Raw genomic sequence first — 18,531 nt, 5'->3', positions numbered from 1 at the left:
AATCAATAGAGAATTGACTATATAATAATAAATACAAAATTTATAAATTAAAATATAATATTTCAGCGTATTTTACTACCAGGCAACGCTGGATGTCTTGCTAATCCAATAATATATATATATATATATATATATATATATGAAAAGGAGAGAGCTACACTAAAAAAAAAACAAAAAAAAAATGCTTAAACTTCTCTTTATAAGATTCTAAGCATATGACAAAGGTTTTCACAAGATTTCCAGCTATGGAATGGTTGGAAATATCCTTTCCCTCTGATCGATTTATAAGAGTAATCATTCATGAACAAAAATCAAAAACTCATAGTAACAACGCTGGCATCCCTCTGGGTCCAACTCTCTTCTTGATCTTCATCAATGATCTCCTAAATAACATTCTTAGATCATTCATAGATATTTATGCAGACAACACTACGATCTATGGCAACACTTCAAAGGTTGGAATGACCAAGTTTTCTCTAATTCTCTCTCTCTTCTGATCTTGAGCATGTAGAAGAGAAAAAGGTGGCTGGTTAATTTTAATGCATCTAAAAGCAAGCTTCTTTCTATCATGAATGTTCTGACCCCCATCTGGCCCCCATCTGGCCCCCAATTGAAATGAATGGCACACATCTTGAGGAAGCACCATATTTTGACAAGCTTCTGGGTTTAACCTTCATTCGTTATCTGAAATGGAACATATGCATCAAATCCGTCACCAAAGTCATTGGAAAAATAGTTGGATCATTCTACTGCTCCAGTAAATATCTCACTGCTGATGCAACCTTCTACCTGAATATGAGCCAAGTAGGTCCTAAGATGGAGTACTGTTGCCACATCTGAGCAAAAGTTGCTCAGGGTACCCTATCCTGCCTTGACAGAGTTCAAGGCCAGCTTCGAAACCTGGTAGGTGATGCCCTTTTCTCTTTCCCTGCAACCTCTTTCCCAGAGAAGAGACGTTGCTAGCCTGTCTCTGCTCTATCATTATTTTTATGGTAAGTGCTCATCTAAAGCTCCAATCTACGGTCTTCCCTTTCCAAACTTGTACAAAAAAATCTTGTCTAGCTAAAACTATCAACAATTTTATCCCGTCTATCTGTGCCTAAATCTAAACGTGGATTCCATAAACAAAGGTTCCTTTTTTTTTTTCTTAACTGCCCACCTGTGAAACTGTTCCTAGCCTGAACTGACTACAATATGTCAGCCTTCAAGTTCAATGTAAACAAGGTCTTGCTGAGCCATACTCTTAATTAATCAAATTATACCAAATTCCCACTACTATAAATTACTGCACAGTTGCTCTGATGACTACCGTACACTAATTAACCTTTATCCTCAAGTGGCCTTCAGGCCTTGATAAGTGGTGACTCCCTTATAAAATAAATTGTATTTATGATGCCTTATTCAAAATATACAGTCTGTCTCACTCCATTTAAATGTAACAAGGCAGTGAGGAGACAGACAGACTGGTGAGATGGGCAGGCAGGCAGATGACAGACACCCACAGACTGGTAGGAAGACATAGGAGAGAGAGAGAAAATACATTCAATATTATTATTATTCGCTATGCGGTATTTTATTCGTCTCATAAATGGCAGTGACATTAAATGTCATTGTAAACAATATTATAAAAAGAAAAAGAAAAGTGCTAAGAGTCCTTTTATAATAATTGATTTCGTAATTTAAAGTTTAAAAAAATGGGATTTTATTTTTCATACGAAAATGAAAAACACTGTGCAGGGATTAAAAAAGAAAAGGAAAAAAAAAGAAAAGGAAAAAAAAAACAACAACAAAAAAAACATTGTTAAATAGCTGACACAAAGAAGCCATCTGGTTCACGATGGCTTATATATATATATATATATATATATATATATATATATAACGACTTACGTCAAAGTGTTTATGGGGAAGGGTCGAAATAAATAAACAAAGCGTATTAATGCCGTGTAACTATTTAAGTTTTTATCGAACAATGTCAAAAGTATAAATGTAAAAGAAAAAATATATTTTCACGGAAGAAAAATAAACAAAAGCATGAAAATATTAAGTCATAGTCAATTAAATCATAAGAAACAAATAGGCCAATAATATTTTTCAGCATACGAAAATAATGAAAATGCGAGAATAAAATCGTGTTGACGCCTTAAAACAACGTTCCAATTTAGTGATCATTTTTTAAAAATCTAGCGAAAATCAACTAATGGTCAGATTTTCATGAAATTATAACATTGAATTTAGAATAATTTTAAATTCAATGTTATATTTAATGCGTGCATTTAAAAAATATTTATGTTAAAATTATTTTTAAATAAAATGTTACATTTTATTTGTAAATTAAAAAAAAAATTGAAGTATTTGTTGCTCATATAGTAATTTTAATTTAAATTAAATGTTTTTTATGAATAATGTAGGTACGTGCAAAATGAATGGCGATACTCAAAATGTATAAACATTTTGACCCTTACCTTTACTTAAAAAAAATTCAAATATCAGGAAATTAACCAATTTTAATGAAATTTTCAGCATTTATCAAATAATGATCAGAATATAATAAATGCATTATTTTTTTTTACTTAAATCTTAGTAGAAATGTATTTTGTTTAAACAAAAAAATACCTTTACTAAACTTATGGTTTTCAGTTGTAAAAAAATGCATGAATTCATCTTTGCTACTTTTATAAAAATAAAGCATCGTAAATTGTAACAAAAAAAAAAAAAAAAAAAATTAATTTTTACAGAAACATTACGAAAAAAAGCCCCAGACAGTATGTATTAATGAATTCGATATTACTCAAAGAAAAATTAATTTCTCTAACTATAAGTATTGTTGATTTAATATTTTCACACACAAAAAAAATATTTCTATTTTTTTTTTTTTTTATTATTACAAGTTTTACATAATTTTTATATGTACAATTCTAATATTTTCCTTGCTTACATGAGTGTGAAACTTTTGGCGAACATAATTTTTATATAATCTTGAAAAATAATCTTTTTTTAATTTAAAAGCAGGAACACAGAAAAATAATTAAATTAAAAAAAAAATGGTAAAAATCAAACAAACGTTCACGATAGGAATGTACGGATGCACATCTAAGAAAAAAAAAAACAGCGCTTCCTACCTCCCTTTAACTACCTGATGTCATTTTCAGACAGTCTTTCGACTGTCTGAAATTTTGGGCTCCCGTATAACCCATGTGACGAGGACTGCTTTCTTTCGGTTGGAACGAAGCGAGAATTTTAGGAGCTAATTCAGCTATTTTTATTTATTTTTATTTTTTTTTACAAATAAGGTGTTCTTTTTTATTTAATTCAATATCTTAGGACTTTACTAATTATTATTGAAATAGATTCAGAAAACTAACATTTATCTATCAAAGGATTTTTTCAAAATTTAGCTGAATTAGTTAGCTCAACGTGAAAACATTTTTCATAGCTTTTTTTTCACAAAACATTTTTCATAACTTTTTCACAAAATTTCACATTTTTGTACAAATATTTTTTTCTTTTTAGAAATTAACTTTAGTCTTTAATCTTTCAAATATAATCAAAAAGTAGTCGGAAATCTACAAAAAAAAATTATGATAAATCGGCTTTCAAAACTATGTCCCCCCCCCCCATCTTTATTCCGCCATTTTTGGCCGTACCTAGTTTTCTGTGTGTTACTTCGTTTCTACCGAACTTGTTATGAAAAAAAATCATTAAATTTTGGATTATCTCCCCTCTGCCTAGTATAATGCTTCCGGAAAAACATCCCTCCGGTTAGCTAAAGTGCATTTGTACCGGAAGAAAATACCAAAAGATACATTTTCAGAGGTTACATTATAGAATTTCGCATGACTTCAATATGATGACGTTAAAAAAAAAAAAAAAAAAAAAAAAAAACGTAAATATTGTAATATTTATTCTAATTGGGTCACCAATCAGTATGAAAGAGAGGAGGAAAGGAAAATAACTGGTAGATGATGCAAAAACACTTAAAAGTAGGTTAAACAGTCAGTCACGACTGGTGACATTTCTTCCCCCCCCCTTTTATATTGAACCAGTTGCCAAAGTGAAAGAAGGGCAGTCGATGGTGGTTGCGTTCAAAAACTAAGAAAAGAGAGGAAAGAGGATGGCGTTAAAATAGAAGATATTACACTCTTTTTAAACTATCTCATAATCCGCGCCCCGGGCAACACCAGGTGTTCTTGTTAAAGTTTAAAGCTAATGCCGTGTGATGATAAACTAAATAACACACATTCTTAAATCAAAAAAAAGTCATGAAAATCGCTGCAGCTGATACCCGAATTAACAATAACTGTAAACACCATAAAAACTATTACTTGACACTGCAAAATTTACACAAAAATAAAATACATTTTATCATAAGACAAAAAAAAATGTTAAACTTATAAAATTATGAGACAACTTCACAACTACAAAAACTATTTTCATTACTATTCCAAAAATGCAATAACGTAAAATAAAATTCTACTTAAATATGTTACGAAATTAAATCCGCCAGAATGCATTTCGACACACACACACATATATATATATATATATATATATATATATATATATATGAATCTTTTTTTTCATAATTTGTGCATTCATTCTTTTGCGGGCTGTTATCCTTATCTTCATAGTTGCTGTCTGGGCCAACTCATCCTCTGGCCTTCTTCAGATGATTAACCGTAACGGGATAGGAATGCTGACTCTTGTAACTGTATCCCCAGTAATTACTGCCTTCCACAGTTGTTGTCTCACAACGGAGTCCCTGGCGCAGTGGATAGAAGCGTTGAGTGTCTACGGTTCCAGTAGAGACTTTTCTGACGATAGTGGTTTCAAAGCAGGTCAGAAGATTAGTTGACCAAAAACGTGGTGAGACAACAACTAAGGCAGCATTTACTAGGGATACAGTTATAAGATTCTGCATTCCTATCCCGTCGCGGTTAATCACATGAAGGCCAGAGGATGAGTCGGCCGAAACGTGGTGAAACAACTATAAAGATGAGGATAACAATCCGCGTATGTTTTTCAATTTCTTCGTAAAAATAAACCCATGTTAATCTGGTTAAATAGCCAGAAAAAAAAATGGTCAATGTCAAGTTTCTTTCCAACTCCACAAAATCTTTTTTAAATGACGACTTTTAAAGGTTTTTGGTGGTGCTGAAAATGAATATCACATTTAAATTTGGGGCAGATAAGTAGTTTTCATGATTATGAAGAAATTTTTTCAAAAAGTGAGAGATCACTTTCCTATGTCAATTTAACGTGAAATGAGCACCCACTTTCTGGACACCTAGTAATTTCTTCATATCAAAGCAAATTTAACTGATATTCGTTTTCAGCACCCCCGAAAACCGGCGCTGTTTTTTACTAAGAGATTCGTTTACATTTAATTTGTGTTTACTTTTTCTTTTTTTTTGTTCCTAACCAATTCGACATATATTTCTTTTCTCTCTTTTTTTTTTAATCGAGTCATTCAACAATTCTTTTTTTTTCTTTAATACTGTTTTCATACTTTTGTTTTTACACCATTTCGTCTTTTTTCTTTATTTGTACTTCCCCCCCCATGTGTGGGTGTATGTTTTAAGAGATATTTGTTTACATTAGGGGAGGCGGTGGAGTATCAGTGGGTGTTGTACTGTTGTGGCGGTCGCCACAACACCCACTGATACTCCACCGCCTCCGCTAATGTAAACAAAATTTTTGTGAAATATTAAACTGCAGAAGCACCTGTTAAAAACTATACAAGTTCTATAATGAAAAAAAGAACGACAACAAAAATGTTTTTTTGTAAACCGCTAGTGTAAGCTTACTGACAGCATTATTAGCGTCCTAAATTATGAGATGAAAAAATGAATGAATTGAATCTCTTAGTAAGAATCAGCCCCGGTTTTCGGGGGTGTTGAAAACGAATATCGGTTGAATTTGCTTTATGATATGAAGAAATTACTAGGTGACAGAAAGTGGATGCTCATTTTACGTTAAATTTATATAAAAAAGTGATTTTTGAAAAAGTAATTTCTCCATATCATGAAAACTACTTATCTGCCCCAAATGTGATATTCGTTTTCAGCACCACTGAAAACCTTTAAAAATCGTCATTTTAAAGATTTTTGAGGAGTTGGAAAGAAACTTGACATTGACCAAAAAAATGAATTACTTTGTGATTAAAAGTTGTAAGATTAGGAAGCATTTAATCTGGTTTTAAAAGTTTTAGCAAAAACTCATTAAATTAAAAGATTGTTTTGGAAGCTATTCCCATTCATTAGTTTTATAAATGGAGATTAAAAAGAAATTAGTCATAGGTTTATAAATTAATTCCATTAAAAGTTTATTTATCAAACGATACCAGACGAAGTTTTACTTAAAATTCCATTAAAAAAACAATAATCATCAAAATAAAAACGATTCCCTGACAACCCCGAATATTTACTGCTAGTATATCTTAAAATATTTTTTTTTTCAACATTTATTCCAGCGTTTCAGTCACGTGTACAATGAAACATAACTTAGTGTTACTGTTATTCTGTTAAATACGAGCTGATTGAGTAAAATACTACTAAAATCATATCGAAACCGATTTCACTCTAAATAATTTTCCTAGGAAATTAATCAGTGATTCTGATAGATTCTTTTAAAGTGATTAAAAAACACAGCACCTGCAAATTTTGCTGTGCGTGTTTACCTGCCTGTTCTCACTGCAAAAAATTAGATACGAAATCAATTTATAGTGAAAAAATCAACACTCCTCAAAAACAAACGTGGGGGGATACTTTTGATATTTGCAACAAATTACTGTGAATGATAGATCTGTCAGTGTGTTCAACGATAAACTAATCCCTCTTATATAGAAGGCAATGCCTGGGAGTAAGAGAATAGTTTCCTATGACCGACCAGAAAAATACTCTACTAAGCACAAATAAGCAAGCCCGGGATAGGAAGTGGTAATTGGTTTTATACTCCACTCACTACACCGACAATGTTTATACTCCACAAAAATCCAATCTCTGGCTCCCATCATGGAAGGTAGACATGCATAGGACGTGAATAAATACACAGTAGAACCCCGGGATACGGCATAAAAAAATTAGCAAACAAAATACAGTATATATTACACATGTATATAATCATCTAACATTATAAATAACACCGTAAGGTGGGGCAAAGCGTAACCCGTAACTTAATTTTTAAGCCGGGAATATATCCCAACCCGGGTAACGCCGGGTAAAGAGAGACAATATTGAATATAGTGAGTTTGAAATTGCTAACGGAGATGGTTGTTGTTTTTGAACACATTCCGTTAAATAAATTGAAAGATGCGATAACTTAATTTGAAAAGTTAGCATTTGTTTTTGTTTTGTTTTTTTAATTTATTATACGTCTTTCATATGTTTTTTTTTTTAATAAATAAGAAAATAATATATTTTTAGAAAGCTTTAAACAGAATAATTACATTGTATTCAACAACAACAGATACTAGTTAATTAATTTGCTAATTATTATGAAAGGAAGGGAAAGACACGCCTTAAAAGGACGAGGAAGGGAGGAGGATGAAGATTGAAGAGAGTAAATGATTGCTTCTTTTTTAAGATAACAAATTATTGAAATATTTTAGAATCGTTGGGGAAAAAACCCTTTCCGAAATATTTAGGTCAAATCATTTTATTTGCAAACGTTTCGCTTTTTTAACAATAATAAAGAGAACTAACTAACGAATGCAACCTATTGAAAAGGCACCATATAAAAAAAAAAAAAGAACACTTCATATTACAGATAAATAATATACATACACATTATATATGCCCCCCCCCTTCATCTGAAGTTAAGGGGAAAATTGGAGGAGAAATCCTTCACGACTGAGACAATTTTTATTTTTGTTCCTTTTCTTCACGTTAAAAAACGACCCTGGTGTCTAACTCTGTCCCCGTGGGGAGGCATTGCAAATGGGAACATTAAGTTAAATATGCGCTTTCGTATAAACTAAATTTGTTAAAAAATATCGTAAACAATATAAATGTGTAAATTCTGATTGCTACTTTTTTTTTTTTTTTTTTTTGTACAGTGAAACGAATTTTGGCGTTCACTAAATAATGCGTGTTTTTCTAAAAGAAAATTAGGTTAATTTTTTTAATCATATCAAAGTAAAAAAAAACTACTGTCGGAAATAAATTCTCATATGGAGTACAATGCGAGTGTACACGAGGTAGCTTGAATAAGTTTCAAAGCTTTTTTTGTACAAGTATTTGAAATTCTTATAGACTTGAAAATTCAGTATGTTACTGCTATACATCTTATGAGATGACTGATCAATTTTTATAATTCCACGTTCAAATGAACAGCTACAGCAAGAATTGGAATACACCCTACTAAAGCCCGATTGTCACAGCTGGTGAATTTCAAAAATGCAATCTGGACGTGAGAACAATTTAGAAGAACGATGTGCAATAAAATTCTATTTTAAACTTGGAAAAAAATGCCACAGACGCGCATGGAATACTTCAGACTGCTTTTGAACCATCTTCGATGAATTCAGTATCAGTTTCTGAGTGGCATAAGCATATGAGGAATAGTGAAAGGTGTAGAAGGAATAAGGAAGTCAGAACACCAAAGTTGATTGGCCAAATAAAGAAGTTTATAGAGAAAGGCCCTCGTGTGTCTTTAGAGACAATAAGTGAACAATTTGATGTCAGTGTAGGAACTGTACACACAATTATTCGCATAGAACTGAAGATGCAGAAGATTTGCCCAAAGTTTATCCCAAGGGTGCAGTTCTAGGTGTATCAGAATTTTGGGGGAAGTTTTGACACCCTTAACACAAAACTGCGAATAAAATATAAAAAAACTCGTAATTTCTGTTTAAAGTGGATTGTTTATTTTCTTTATGGAATATACTTCCAAAATAAACTATTAAAGTTGTTTAAAAAATAATAGAAATATTTTTTATTTTTTAAAAAACAGTGTTTACAAAGTGCCTGCGCGCGTTCATGCACCCATTTTTTTCACGTAATAAAATCAATCGAATTTTACGAGTTAAATTTTTTTCAATTTTTAAACTTAAAAATCTATCAAAATTTTTCTTTTGGTTCAATTTTTTTTTTTAAATTCACCACCTCCATTTTGAAATATCTATTAAAATGAAAATAATTTTCTCACCTCAAATTTATATATCACAAATTGAAGATTAAAGATCAATAAATAAAATAAGCTAATTTAAAAAAAAAAAAAAAAAAAAAAAAGTTATTTGCTAATTTACCAGTAAAGTCCAAAGTTTAAAACTTTTTTTTTTAAAAACACGTTGAATTTTTTTTTTTAAGTGAAACCTTATAATCTTGTTATATTGTTCAGAAAATTTCATACAATTACGACAATTTTTTCTATTTCATTCAATTTTTTTTTCTTTTAGATATTTAAAAAAAAATTCACTCCATAAAGAAGAAATAAAATATATTAAATCAAAAACTCAAGTATTTCTTTAAGAGAATAAAAAAAATAAAAAATTGGTAGAGTGTTTTTTTTTTTAACGGCAAAAACTGATAAGTGAAATGGGATTATTTTTCAACTACAGTGGCTCATATTTACTAAATTTTGTTTACAGCACGCAATAGAAAGAGACATTAATTCTGGCGCTTAAAGCTACTGAAGATGTCAACTAAAAAAAAAGCAGTCATTTGTCTCCCTTTATTTCAACTGTGAAAAACATCTGATGCCGCGTTTTTTTTAAATCCTTGCTTAAAAAAGTATTTTATTTAAAAAGAACATGGAATATAAAATATAAATATGGATAAATTCTTAACAATGAAGAATGGAAGTACTCATTGATTAGTATTTTTTAATAGGTAAATGATTTTTTGGAATGTATATATCTCGAAGTAAGTTAAAATTCATTGATTTTCTTTAAATCTTTTTTAAAGAAAACAGATTTAATAAAACAAATATTGCATAATTTGCTATTAAATTTGTTGGGTTTTTTTTTTTTTTTTTTTAAATTTTGACCTTTGCTCCTTTAATTGAAAAAAAAAATTACGGTTTAAACTACATTTTTCAAGTAGTTATAAGATCCGAAAGATAGGAGATCGAATTATTAAAGTTTTTATCACGCATTTTTAATGGCGGTTTCCGACACTGCTAGTGCAGTTCACAACTCCATCCTTGTCACAGACTACGATGAGTATCAAGACAGTTCCTCACAGTCCCTATAGTCCAGGCCTTGCTCTCGGTGATTTTTGGTTATTCCTTAAGCTCAAGGGAAACCTTAGAGGCTGTCATTATGAGACAATTGAGATGAAAGAGGCTGTGACAAGGGTCACTGACATGCTCACACAAGAGGACTTCCATGGGGCCTTTGAGAAGTTGTTAGAATGGTACAAGTGCATTGCAGCTGATGGCGATTACTTTGAAGGTGACTAGAGTTTCATGTGTGTACTATCAATAAAAGTGGCCATACAAAAAGTTTAGAAACTTATTGAAGATATCTTGTGTATATATACATACATATCTAGATGTATACATACACGCATGTACACATACATACACGCACTAGTTGGTGCTAAGGCTTGCTATCACTTGACCAAGTACGCAACTTGAAATAGTAATTTAAAATTGACATTTCACTCAGAAAACACAAAAGATTCATTCACACAGAAAAACATTAATATTTTTTTGTAATTTCGATATTAATTTATCTTTTAAATGCGATCATAAAGAATATCATCGTTTTCATATTTACTGCATTCCCTGTCTTCAGAGGAGCAACTATCCTTATTTTTCTTCCATTTGACAGTTTCACTTTTGTATTCTTTTTGAGAAGGGAAGGTTCAATCCCCAAACTATTCTGATTTTTTTGCATTGCTTACAGCCTTCATACCAGTTTCTTTTGTTTTTAACTTCATATTGAAATTTTTACTTTTTAACTTTTCACTTGACACTAATAACAAACCTTGCATTGTTCACCATGGAACAAGGTTTGGTCCGCTTAACAACTGAAACTAACCATGTTAGTACCTTCTAAAATTCAACCTTTGGTGTACATTCTGGAAGACGATATGAGGGTTAAAAAAATAGAATGAGGTGTATCCCAAAATAGAACATATATTTTGAATTATTTTTTTTCACTCAACCCTCCACCTGGTACTATCTCCCGGGCAATACTGAGTAGAGACAGCTAGCATATATATTCATCAGAAGATGCGATTTTGGAGACCTTCTGCGCTCAGTGTCTGAGATGGTTTGGCCATGTATAGCATGGTGCCACCTGCATCAATCTCAACAAAATGCAGCAGTACCCTGGGTATAAGAGAATGTGGAAGACTGAAGAAAACCTGGCTGCTTGCAATATGACTCGTATTAACCCTATGGATCGGACCACATGAAGAGTAGGCAGGACACATTGCCTGGTGTTGCCTACCCTGAAATCTATGGCACTCATAGCACCTTAAATATCAAAACCAGATGATTAGTTCTTTTGTTTTATGGTATATCAACCCCTTTTTGGTTATTGAATGCAGAATCCAGTTAATAACCTTGCAGAAGGTTTTTATTCTTCAAGCATTTTGTATCTTCAATCACTAGTTTGTAGTGTTTGGTTTGGTTGCTTTATAGTGGATTTTATCGTTTTTGTTCCCTGCCCTGCAGAACATGAGTTTTGCAATGGGAGAAGGAAAAGGGTTCAAGTATTAATGTTTGGTATATTTTAAATTAGGAAACCAGTCAGGAAGTGAGGGAGATAGAAAGAGAATAGGGAAATGGGAAGAAGGGAAAAAGGTGGGTTGTTTTTGTTTTTTGCAGAACATAAGTTTTGCAAAAGGAAGTAGAAAAACAAAAAGCATCAATGTTAGGTGCATTTTGTTTCAGGAAGCCAATATCTTCAGACAGCCTGATCTGGTAGCACCAGCAACCAGATGATCACGACATATATATATATATATATATATATCTCACTCACTCTCTCTCACACACACGGCATTGCCCGAGACTGAATGAGGGACAACAAATGTTTTACACTTCCAATTCTTTTACTGTCAATGAAATTGGTGAAATAGCCAATTTTTCAATCAAACTGATTGATCTAGTCGGGGACATACTGTAGTGTATTGGAAGGAAGCTCCACATGCCTTCCTGCAATGATTTAGTTCACAACACATTGTAATCTATATCGCACTGTAGGTAACCTAGTGTTGATTTTATAAAGTTATTTTTATATAATGATTTGAATCAAAGTTTAGAATGTAGGCACGGCCAAAAAAAAATGGCAAAAAAAAAAAAAAAAGTTTCTTTTTTTTTTTAAAGAATTAAAATCTATTAAAATCCATTATTCTTGAGCAACTTTATTTTTTCCAAAAAGATAAAAGACTGAATTTTATCATATGAAAAGCAGAATAACAAAACTTTTTCTACTACTTTTAATAGAATTTTAAATTTTCCAAAAGAAAAACATCATTCACTGTCATTTTTGTCTCAGTGGATAACACATTTAAGAATTTTTTTTTTTTTTTTAAGGTTTTTTTTTAATCAAATTTTTTTTTTTTCTTTTTTGTCTAAATAAGATTTACGATGATTTGCTATAAGAATATGCAAAACTATTATGACATAAAGTACCTAAATTTCAAATAATTCCATCTTTTACTTCACTCTATAGATTTTGCGTGGCGAAATTAAAAAATCTAAAATTTAATGGTAGTTTCAAAGAAACTACGGTAGTCTTTACATGACTAAATGAAGTTCATTTAATCATGTAAATTTCTATCTATTTTTAATGCTTGTTTTGATGATTAAGTGAAGAATCAACTTAAGTGTTTAATTCTTTTTTTATAAGAGACATACACACACACAATATATATATATATATATATATATATATATATATTTGTTGCCTACATAACCCCCCTTAGCAATGATGAGGTTGGTCAGTACTAGATGGGTGACCATTTTGGGAATTCTAGGTGCCATATGTGTTGTAGACAATGCCTGCATATAGTATCATGCTTGGTCATCTTGACCCTGTCTTGCCATCAGGACCAAGGGTTTTGGATGAGAGAGTGTGGCAGATGCAAGTCCTCCACACTTTAAACCAAGTCCAGTGCAAATCACAGCAAAAAGGAGAAAGGGGAGATAACAACTAAACAACTGTTTGTAGGCCTTATGGTCTACCATAGATGAGGTAAGATCACATAACAAATTGCGAAAGAAATTATCGTATTTTTAGCAAAATGCGCAGTTATTGATTTTTTTTTCTTTTTGGTATCGATTCTTCATAACATTTCCTATTTAATGGTATATTAGTAATATTGGGCTCACTAAAAAAAAATTATAAATTTATTTTTCAAAGATTTAAAAGTAGTGTTAACTTTGGTCAAAATCGTAATGTTCGTCTTTTAATCTTATTTGTTCGATTACTGATTTTAGACACTTATTAGAGGCATTCTAATACAAAACCTATCTAAGAACACTCCCAGACACAAAGTACATTTGTGTGAAATTTAAAAAAAAAAAAAAAAAGAAAGAAACAGTTGTCCTAGATGTTTCGGAGGTCATAGGGAATAAACTTATACACAGAAAGTGCCTTTTATATATTAGAAGTATATATAAAGTTGTAATTCCTGTCGATTTGTTTATAAACTCATTCTAGGGTGATTATGAGGTTTAAGGCTTGGAGTAAGAATGCCGAGATTTCCAGAGATTACTCAGAGAAATGCCGTTTTTTTTTTTTGGGGGGGGGGGACTTTGTTTTTCTCAATGGTATTTAAAAACAATAAATTTACCAAAATTTGTTTCAATAAATGTCACTTTACTTATCACTCCCTCCCTTCTACCCAATCGATGCAGAGTACATCTTTCAGCCCAATCAAAAAAATTGTAAAAAGAAAAATGTTTAATTACAACGTAATACGATGTGATGGACTGAGTGCATAGATCCCTAATTCAGTCAGAGGGTTTCCTGTTTATATATATATATATATATATATATATATATATATATATATATACATACACACACACAAACAAAGCAACTTCTCAGAATCGAACAGAATCGAATTAAGACAGCAGGTCTTGGAAATAAAAGATCTCCGTATCTCATCAGATAAATCATAAAATGTACTTGTCTCAACACTTTACTGCAGTTTCATGGGATTACTACTAATCATCATAAGTATACCCAAGTAGTCTGTAACATTTAGCATTTATGCCAAAATCGGACCAACTTCTGATGATTGATATATTTTTTACTAGCAGGGTGTCCGGCGTTTCCCGGTTATAAAATACCCTTAAATATATTTTAATTTGTACAGATTTCGTATTTATTATTATAGATTCAATTCTGTATTTGATCATTATATCGTATCCAATACATACTAGTGATTTCACAAGTGTAAAAAAAAAAAAAAAAAAAAAAGACTTGGGTGCCATGTATTAGCGCTTCAGTCTTAGTCGTTACCATTTGAGCTTTCGTCAGACAGAGAAGGGCAGATCTGAACGAGAATCACCTCTACCCCTATAATTTTAACCGGTATTTTGCAGTTGGCACTTTTTACGAACTAATCCAGTTAGTATAAACACCCCAACCTCCCCATGTGAAGAACAGCTTTTGGAATAAACACTTCAAACCTCGAAAACTATACTACATACTATAAAAATTATACGGGGGGGGGGGGTCTCGTTCGGGTCCGCCCAGATAAGAAATAGTTGAAAATGAACCAACTTTAACGCATAAAAACATATTTGCATATGCATAGAAATGCATGTTAAGTCGACTTACGCCTGCCAAGTGAAGTGCCAATTTTTTCCATTTTGACCGCTTAGCACATATTTTAGCTGGCTAAAAACCCATAAAATGACGCCCCTCAAAAAAAAAAAAAAAAAAAACAGAAAAAAAAAATGCAATCAAGGAGATGCAGTGTGCAGTGCACTTTATAAAAAATAAAATAAAAAAATGGAGACAGAAACAGTGAGTTTTATAAATTAGATTATTCAATTTTTATACTTATTTTTATTTCTTTTGTTATTAGTTTTTGTTTGTTTTGTTGGGGAGTTTTGTTTTGTGGTTTATAAGATGGGATTTACATTATGTTAAAAATATTAAGCATGCAATTTAATAAGTTCGAGTATATATTCCTTAAATGTAAGAGGGGCATTCCAAAAGTAATGCCTCCTTTTTTTTTTATTCCGCCCGAGTGTATTAAAAGATATTGTAAGTTGCATTGTTATGATGACTGAACTTATGCATTCGTGACCTGAAGTTTCATCTCTTTGTTGCAGATATTGATGGTGTGAGACTTGAGACTAAGAAAGCAACCATGGACGTGCGTCAGAAGTAGAGATGCGTCATTAAATTCCTGGCAAAGTGCATTAAGAAAGGTGGTGACTGGTGACGTGACTATGTAAAAATAAAGTCTAAAGCACAAAAGAGTCGCTCGTTTTAATGGTATCATTCCTATTCCTGCCTTCGTAGCTCTTCGACTTTTTTTTAAGTAAATAAATAAATAAATAAATAAATAAGAGGCTTTTAAGGAACGAGCCTCATATATAATGAAGATTAGGAGACAAAAATGCGTGCCTGTTTCTTGCATATACGTAATTTTGGGGAAGTAGAACGAATTATTTTATTTACGATCAATCAAATAATTAGTGAAAAAAAAAAAAAAAAAAAAAAGGAGAACTAAAACGATTTGGTGCTTAGATCAATTTTTTTAATATGTTGTTTTAAGCAAAAACGATATCACGTACTTAATTGTCACGTCGAACATAGTAATTCATCCAACAATTACGAAAAATCATCGAGTAGAAATTTATTTCTACTTAAAAGTAATTTTGATAAATATGAAGAATTACTCTATCGTCGAAAATTCCTTCTAAATTACCACTCTCATCGGTTTTCGGGGTCGCTGAAAACGAAAATAACATTTAAAATTACGGCAAACGAGTAGTTTCCAAGATATGAAGAAATGTTAGTTTTTAAGAAGTGGGGGTGTCACTTTTGTATAATAATTTAACGTAAAATGAGCAAGAAAAGTGATCCCCCACTTTTTTAAAACTAAAATTTCTTAATTTCTTGAAAACTACGTTTGCCGTAATTTTAAATGTTATTTTCGTTTTCAGCGACCCCGAAAACCTGTAAGAGTGGTAATTTTAAAGGAATTTTCGAAGGTGGAGTAATTCTTCATATTTATCAAATAACTTTATTATTTTCATTAAACTTACTCTACAAAAAAAAAAAAAAACCCTTCATAACGAAAATAAAGCTTTAAAAACGGATGGAACATTTTTTTTTATATTTAAAATCCAATTTGCGTTGTAATGGATTTGGGAATTTATAGCAAAAATAAAAAATTAAATTTTTGCCAATTTCATATTGCGAAACTAGTTTTTTTAAAATAAACGATATGGTGAAAGAAAAAATATAGCTATTAAAAATAAAAAATTGCCATGTCCCTTGGGACATGGCAATTTTTTATTTTTAATAACTATCATTCAGAGAGACCTAAACTAATGTTTACATAACATGTCTCCCTTTTTACTATCTGTACATACTCGACGTTGCTCGGGAGTTTTTTGTTTATTTTTACTTTCATTTCGGTACAATTTTTTCTTGTCTTTTACCAAGTGATATTTTTTTTTTAAATAGGAAATTTAAATTTATTACGGTATCGTTTATTTATATTTTTCCGTACTTATGCAGATTATGAACCGTGCTATTTAATTTTAATCATATTAAAAAAAAAAAAAAATCACGAAAATTGATAATCAAGTAGTTCTTTAATATAGCGATTTTAATAGTAAATTGCATCCATCACAAGGTTGATTTTTATCTCAAGAGTTCGAATAGAAGTGTCTCCCCCTTATTTATAAGACATGGCGGATCAAAACCCTACGTCTCGCTTAATGATAAAATCGGATACTTAGTTTAAAAAACACTACTTCATTAATTTACCTACGTGATTTTTGGAATGTGACATTTTCGTTTCATGACAGGTAGGTACGTACATCATGAAGATTTTTTTATTTTGTTTTGAAAATAGGTTTAATTCTAAATAAGCACGTTATTATTTTAGCACGGTCTGTATTCTGCTAAGTACATTATTTTGGTAAACTATTAAAATGACGTTTTTACATATAAATGCATTATGGTGGATTTAATTTCGTAACTAAATTGTTTTTTTTGTTTTTTTATATAAATAATATAAAAACCTTCATTACTTCACATCATTGCATTTTTTTTTCAATACATATTTAATTAAGAATAATGTGCAAGTCACATAGAGGCGAAAAATACAGACACGCGAAAAGTGGTCACACAATTTACTTGTACCATGGTCATTCTTGCAAGTTTATCTCTTTAATTCCAAGGTTAACTCAGTTTCTGCATTTTCCAAAATTATTATTCTACCTGCGAAATAATGTCTCCCTTTATCTTACTTTCAAAACGATTCATTTACTGTCAAAAATAGCAAATAAGTCGAATTTGGAATGGGGAAACAAATCATTAATAAAGTATTTTAAATAGAAAAAAAAGGCAATTATTTTCTCCATCTTTATTTCGGTCCAAGTATTTATTTTAACCAGGAAATTTTAGATTACAAAATAAATAAATAAATAAAATAACTCAATATTTTAAAAGAAAATTAACGTTGCATACAAAGAATTACCGAAAGGGAAACATGTTTATTACAATAATTAGAAAAGATGAAGAATGTCATTTAAAATGCATATATACATCATTTTTTTATGCCAACGTAAATTCTACAAAACGGTCCCCCACTTTATAACCAACTTCCACACGAAACATTTTTTCATGATTTATTTAAAAAAATTAAACAAGAGTCGATCTTATTACATCTGGGAAGATCGATCGATCTCAAATGTGTTCGAATTCAACCACGAAAATGAAAATAAATTCAATAAAACAGACAAAAATTGGAAAAGCCGGGGAATCGTCGGCCTTTACTACTGTATAGAATAGTAGTAATTATTTCCTCTGCGTTTTTCTTTTTTTTTTTAATGGACTGCTATTCTTGACACATCAGAGGCGGCTTTCAAGAGAGACACGAATAAACGTGCAAAGGGGATAAAAACAAACCCGAATGATTAATCAATCGGCTACTTACGTCCTTTTTCATGATCATATCCAACAACAACGAAGTAGTCAGCCAGGCGAGACATGACAACTACCTCCAAGACTTTATATTCCAACTACCCAGTGCCATTACATGGTCGCCATCTTGTTCCAACTGAGGATCAAGTCGACAGCAAAAGGCGCAGCTTTTACACCGAGCGACCAGAAAACAGACAGCAAGGGGAGATAACCAACGGAGATGACGGGTGTGGTAAGGAGCATTGAACACACACACGCGTGCACCTTACTCGATTTTGACATTTATTAAATCTATTATAATTATTTATTATTATTGGGAAATTTTAACATCACAATATTAATTTAAAATTCTAAGACGACTTTATGCGCGTTTCCTTTGCAATTGCGTGATTTGGATAATGACACAAAATTATCGAAAATGCAATAGCTTAAAATGAAACGAATTTTAAAAA

General features: G+C 31.2%; 1 protein-coding gene across 21 annotated transcripts in view; it reads right to left on the bottom strand.

The window, feature by feature from the left end:
- The window catches only part of LOC145293059 (myotubularin-related protein 13-like), a 508,291-nt gene extending 489,987 nt beyond the window's left edge, over positions 1-18,304 (bottom strand). For 18 of the 21 annotated variants that reach the window (XM_080139404.1, XM_080139388.1, XM_080139391.1 and 15 more), the window contains exon 1: positions 18,093-18,292. In XM_080139404.1, the coding sequence (XP_079995530.1) occupies positions 18,093-18,147 (55 nt within the window). In that variant the 5' untranslated portion in view covers positions 18,148-18,292. Of the gene's footprint in view, positions 1-18,092 lie in introns of all 21 variants that reach the window. The other 3 variants (XM_080139396.1, XM_080139398.1, XM_080139410.1) reach the window with 1 other exon arrangement.
- Between the last annotated feature and the right edge of the window lie 227 nt (positions 18,305-18,531).

This window comes from Euprymna scolopes, chromosome 14 (genome assembly GCF_053919585.1).
Source record: "Euprymna scolopes isolate OS-2025 chromosome 14, ASM5391958v1, whole genome shotgun sequence".
Classification (NCBI taxonomy): Eukaryota; Metazoa; Mollusca; class Cephalopoda; order Sepiida; family Sepiolidae; genus Euprymna; species Euprymna scolopes.
Note: the sequence above shows the minus strand (reverse complement) of the source record. Positions and strands in the feature narration are given on the sequence as shown.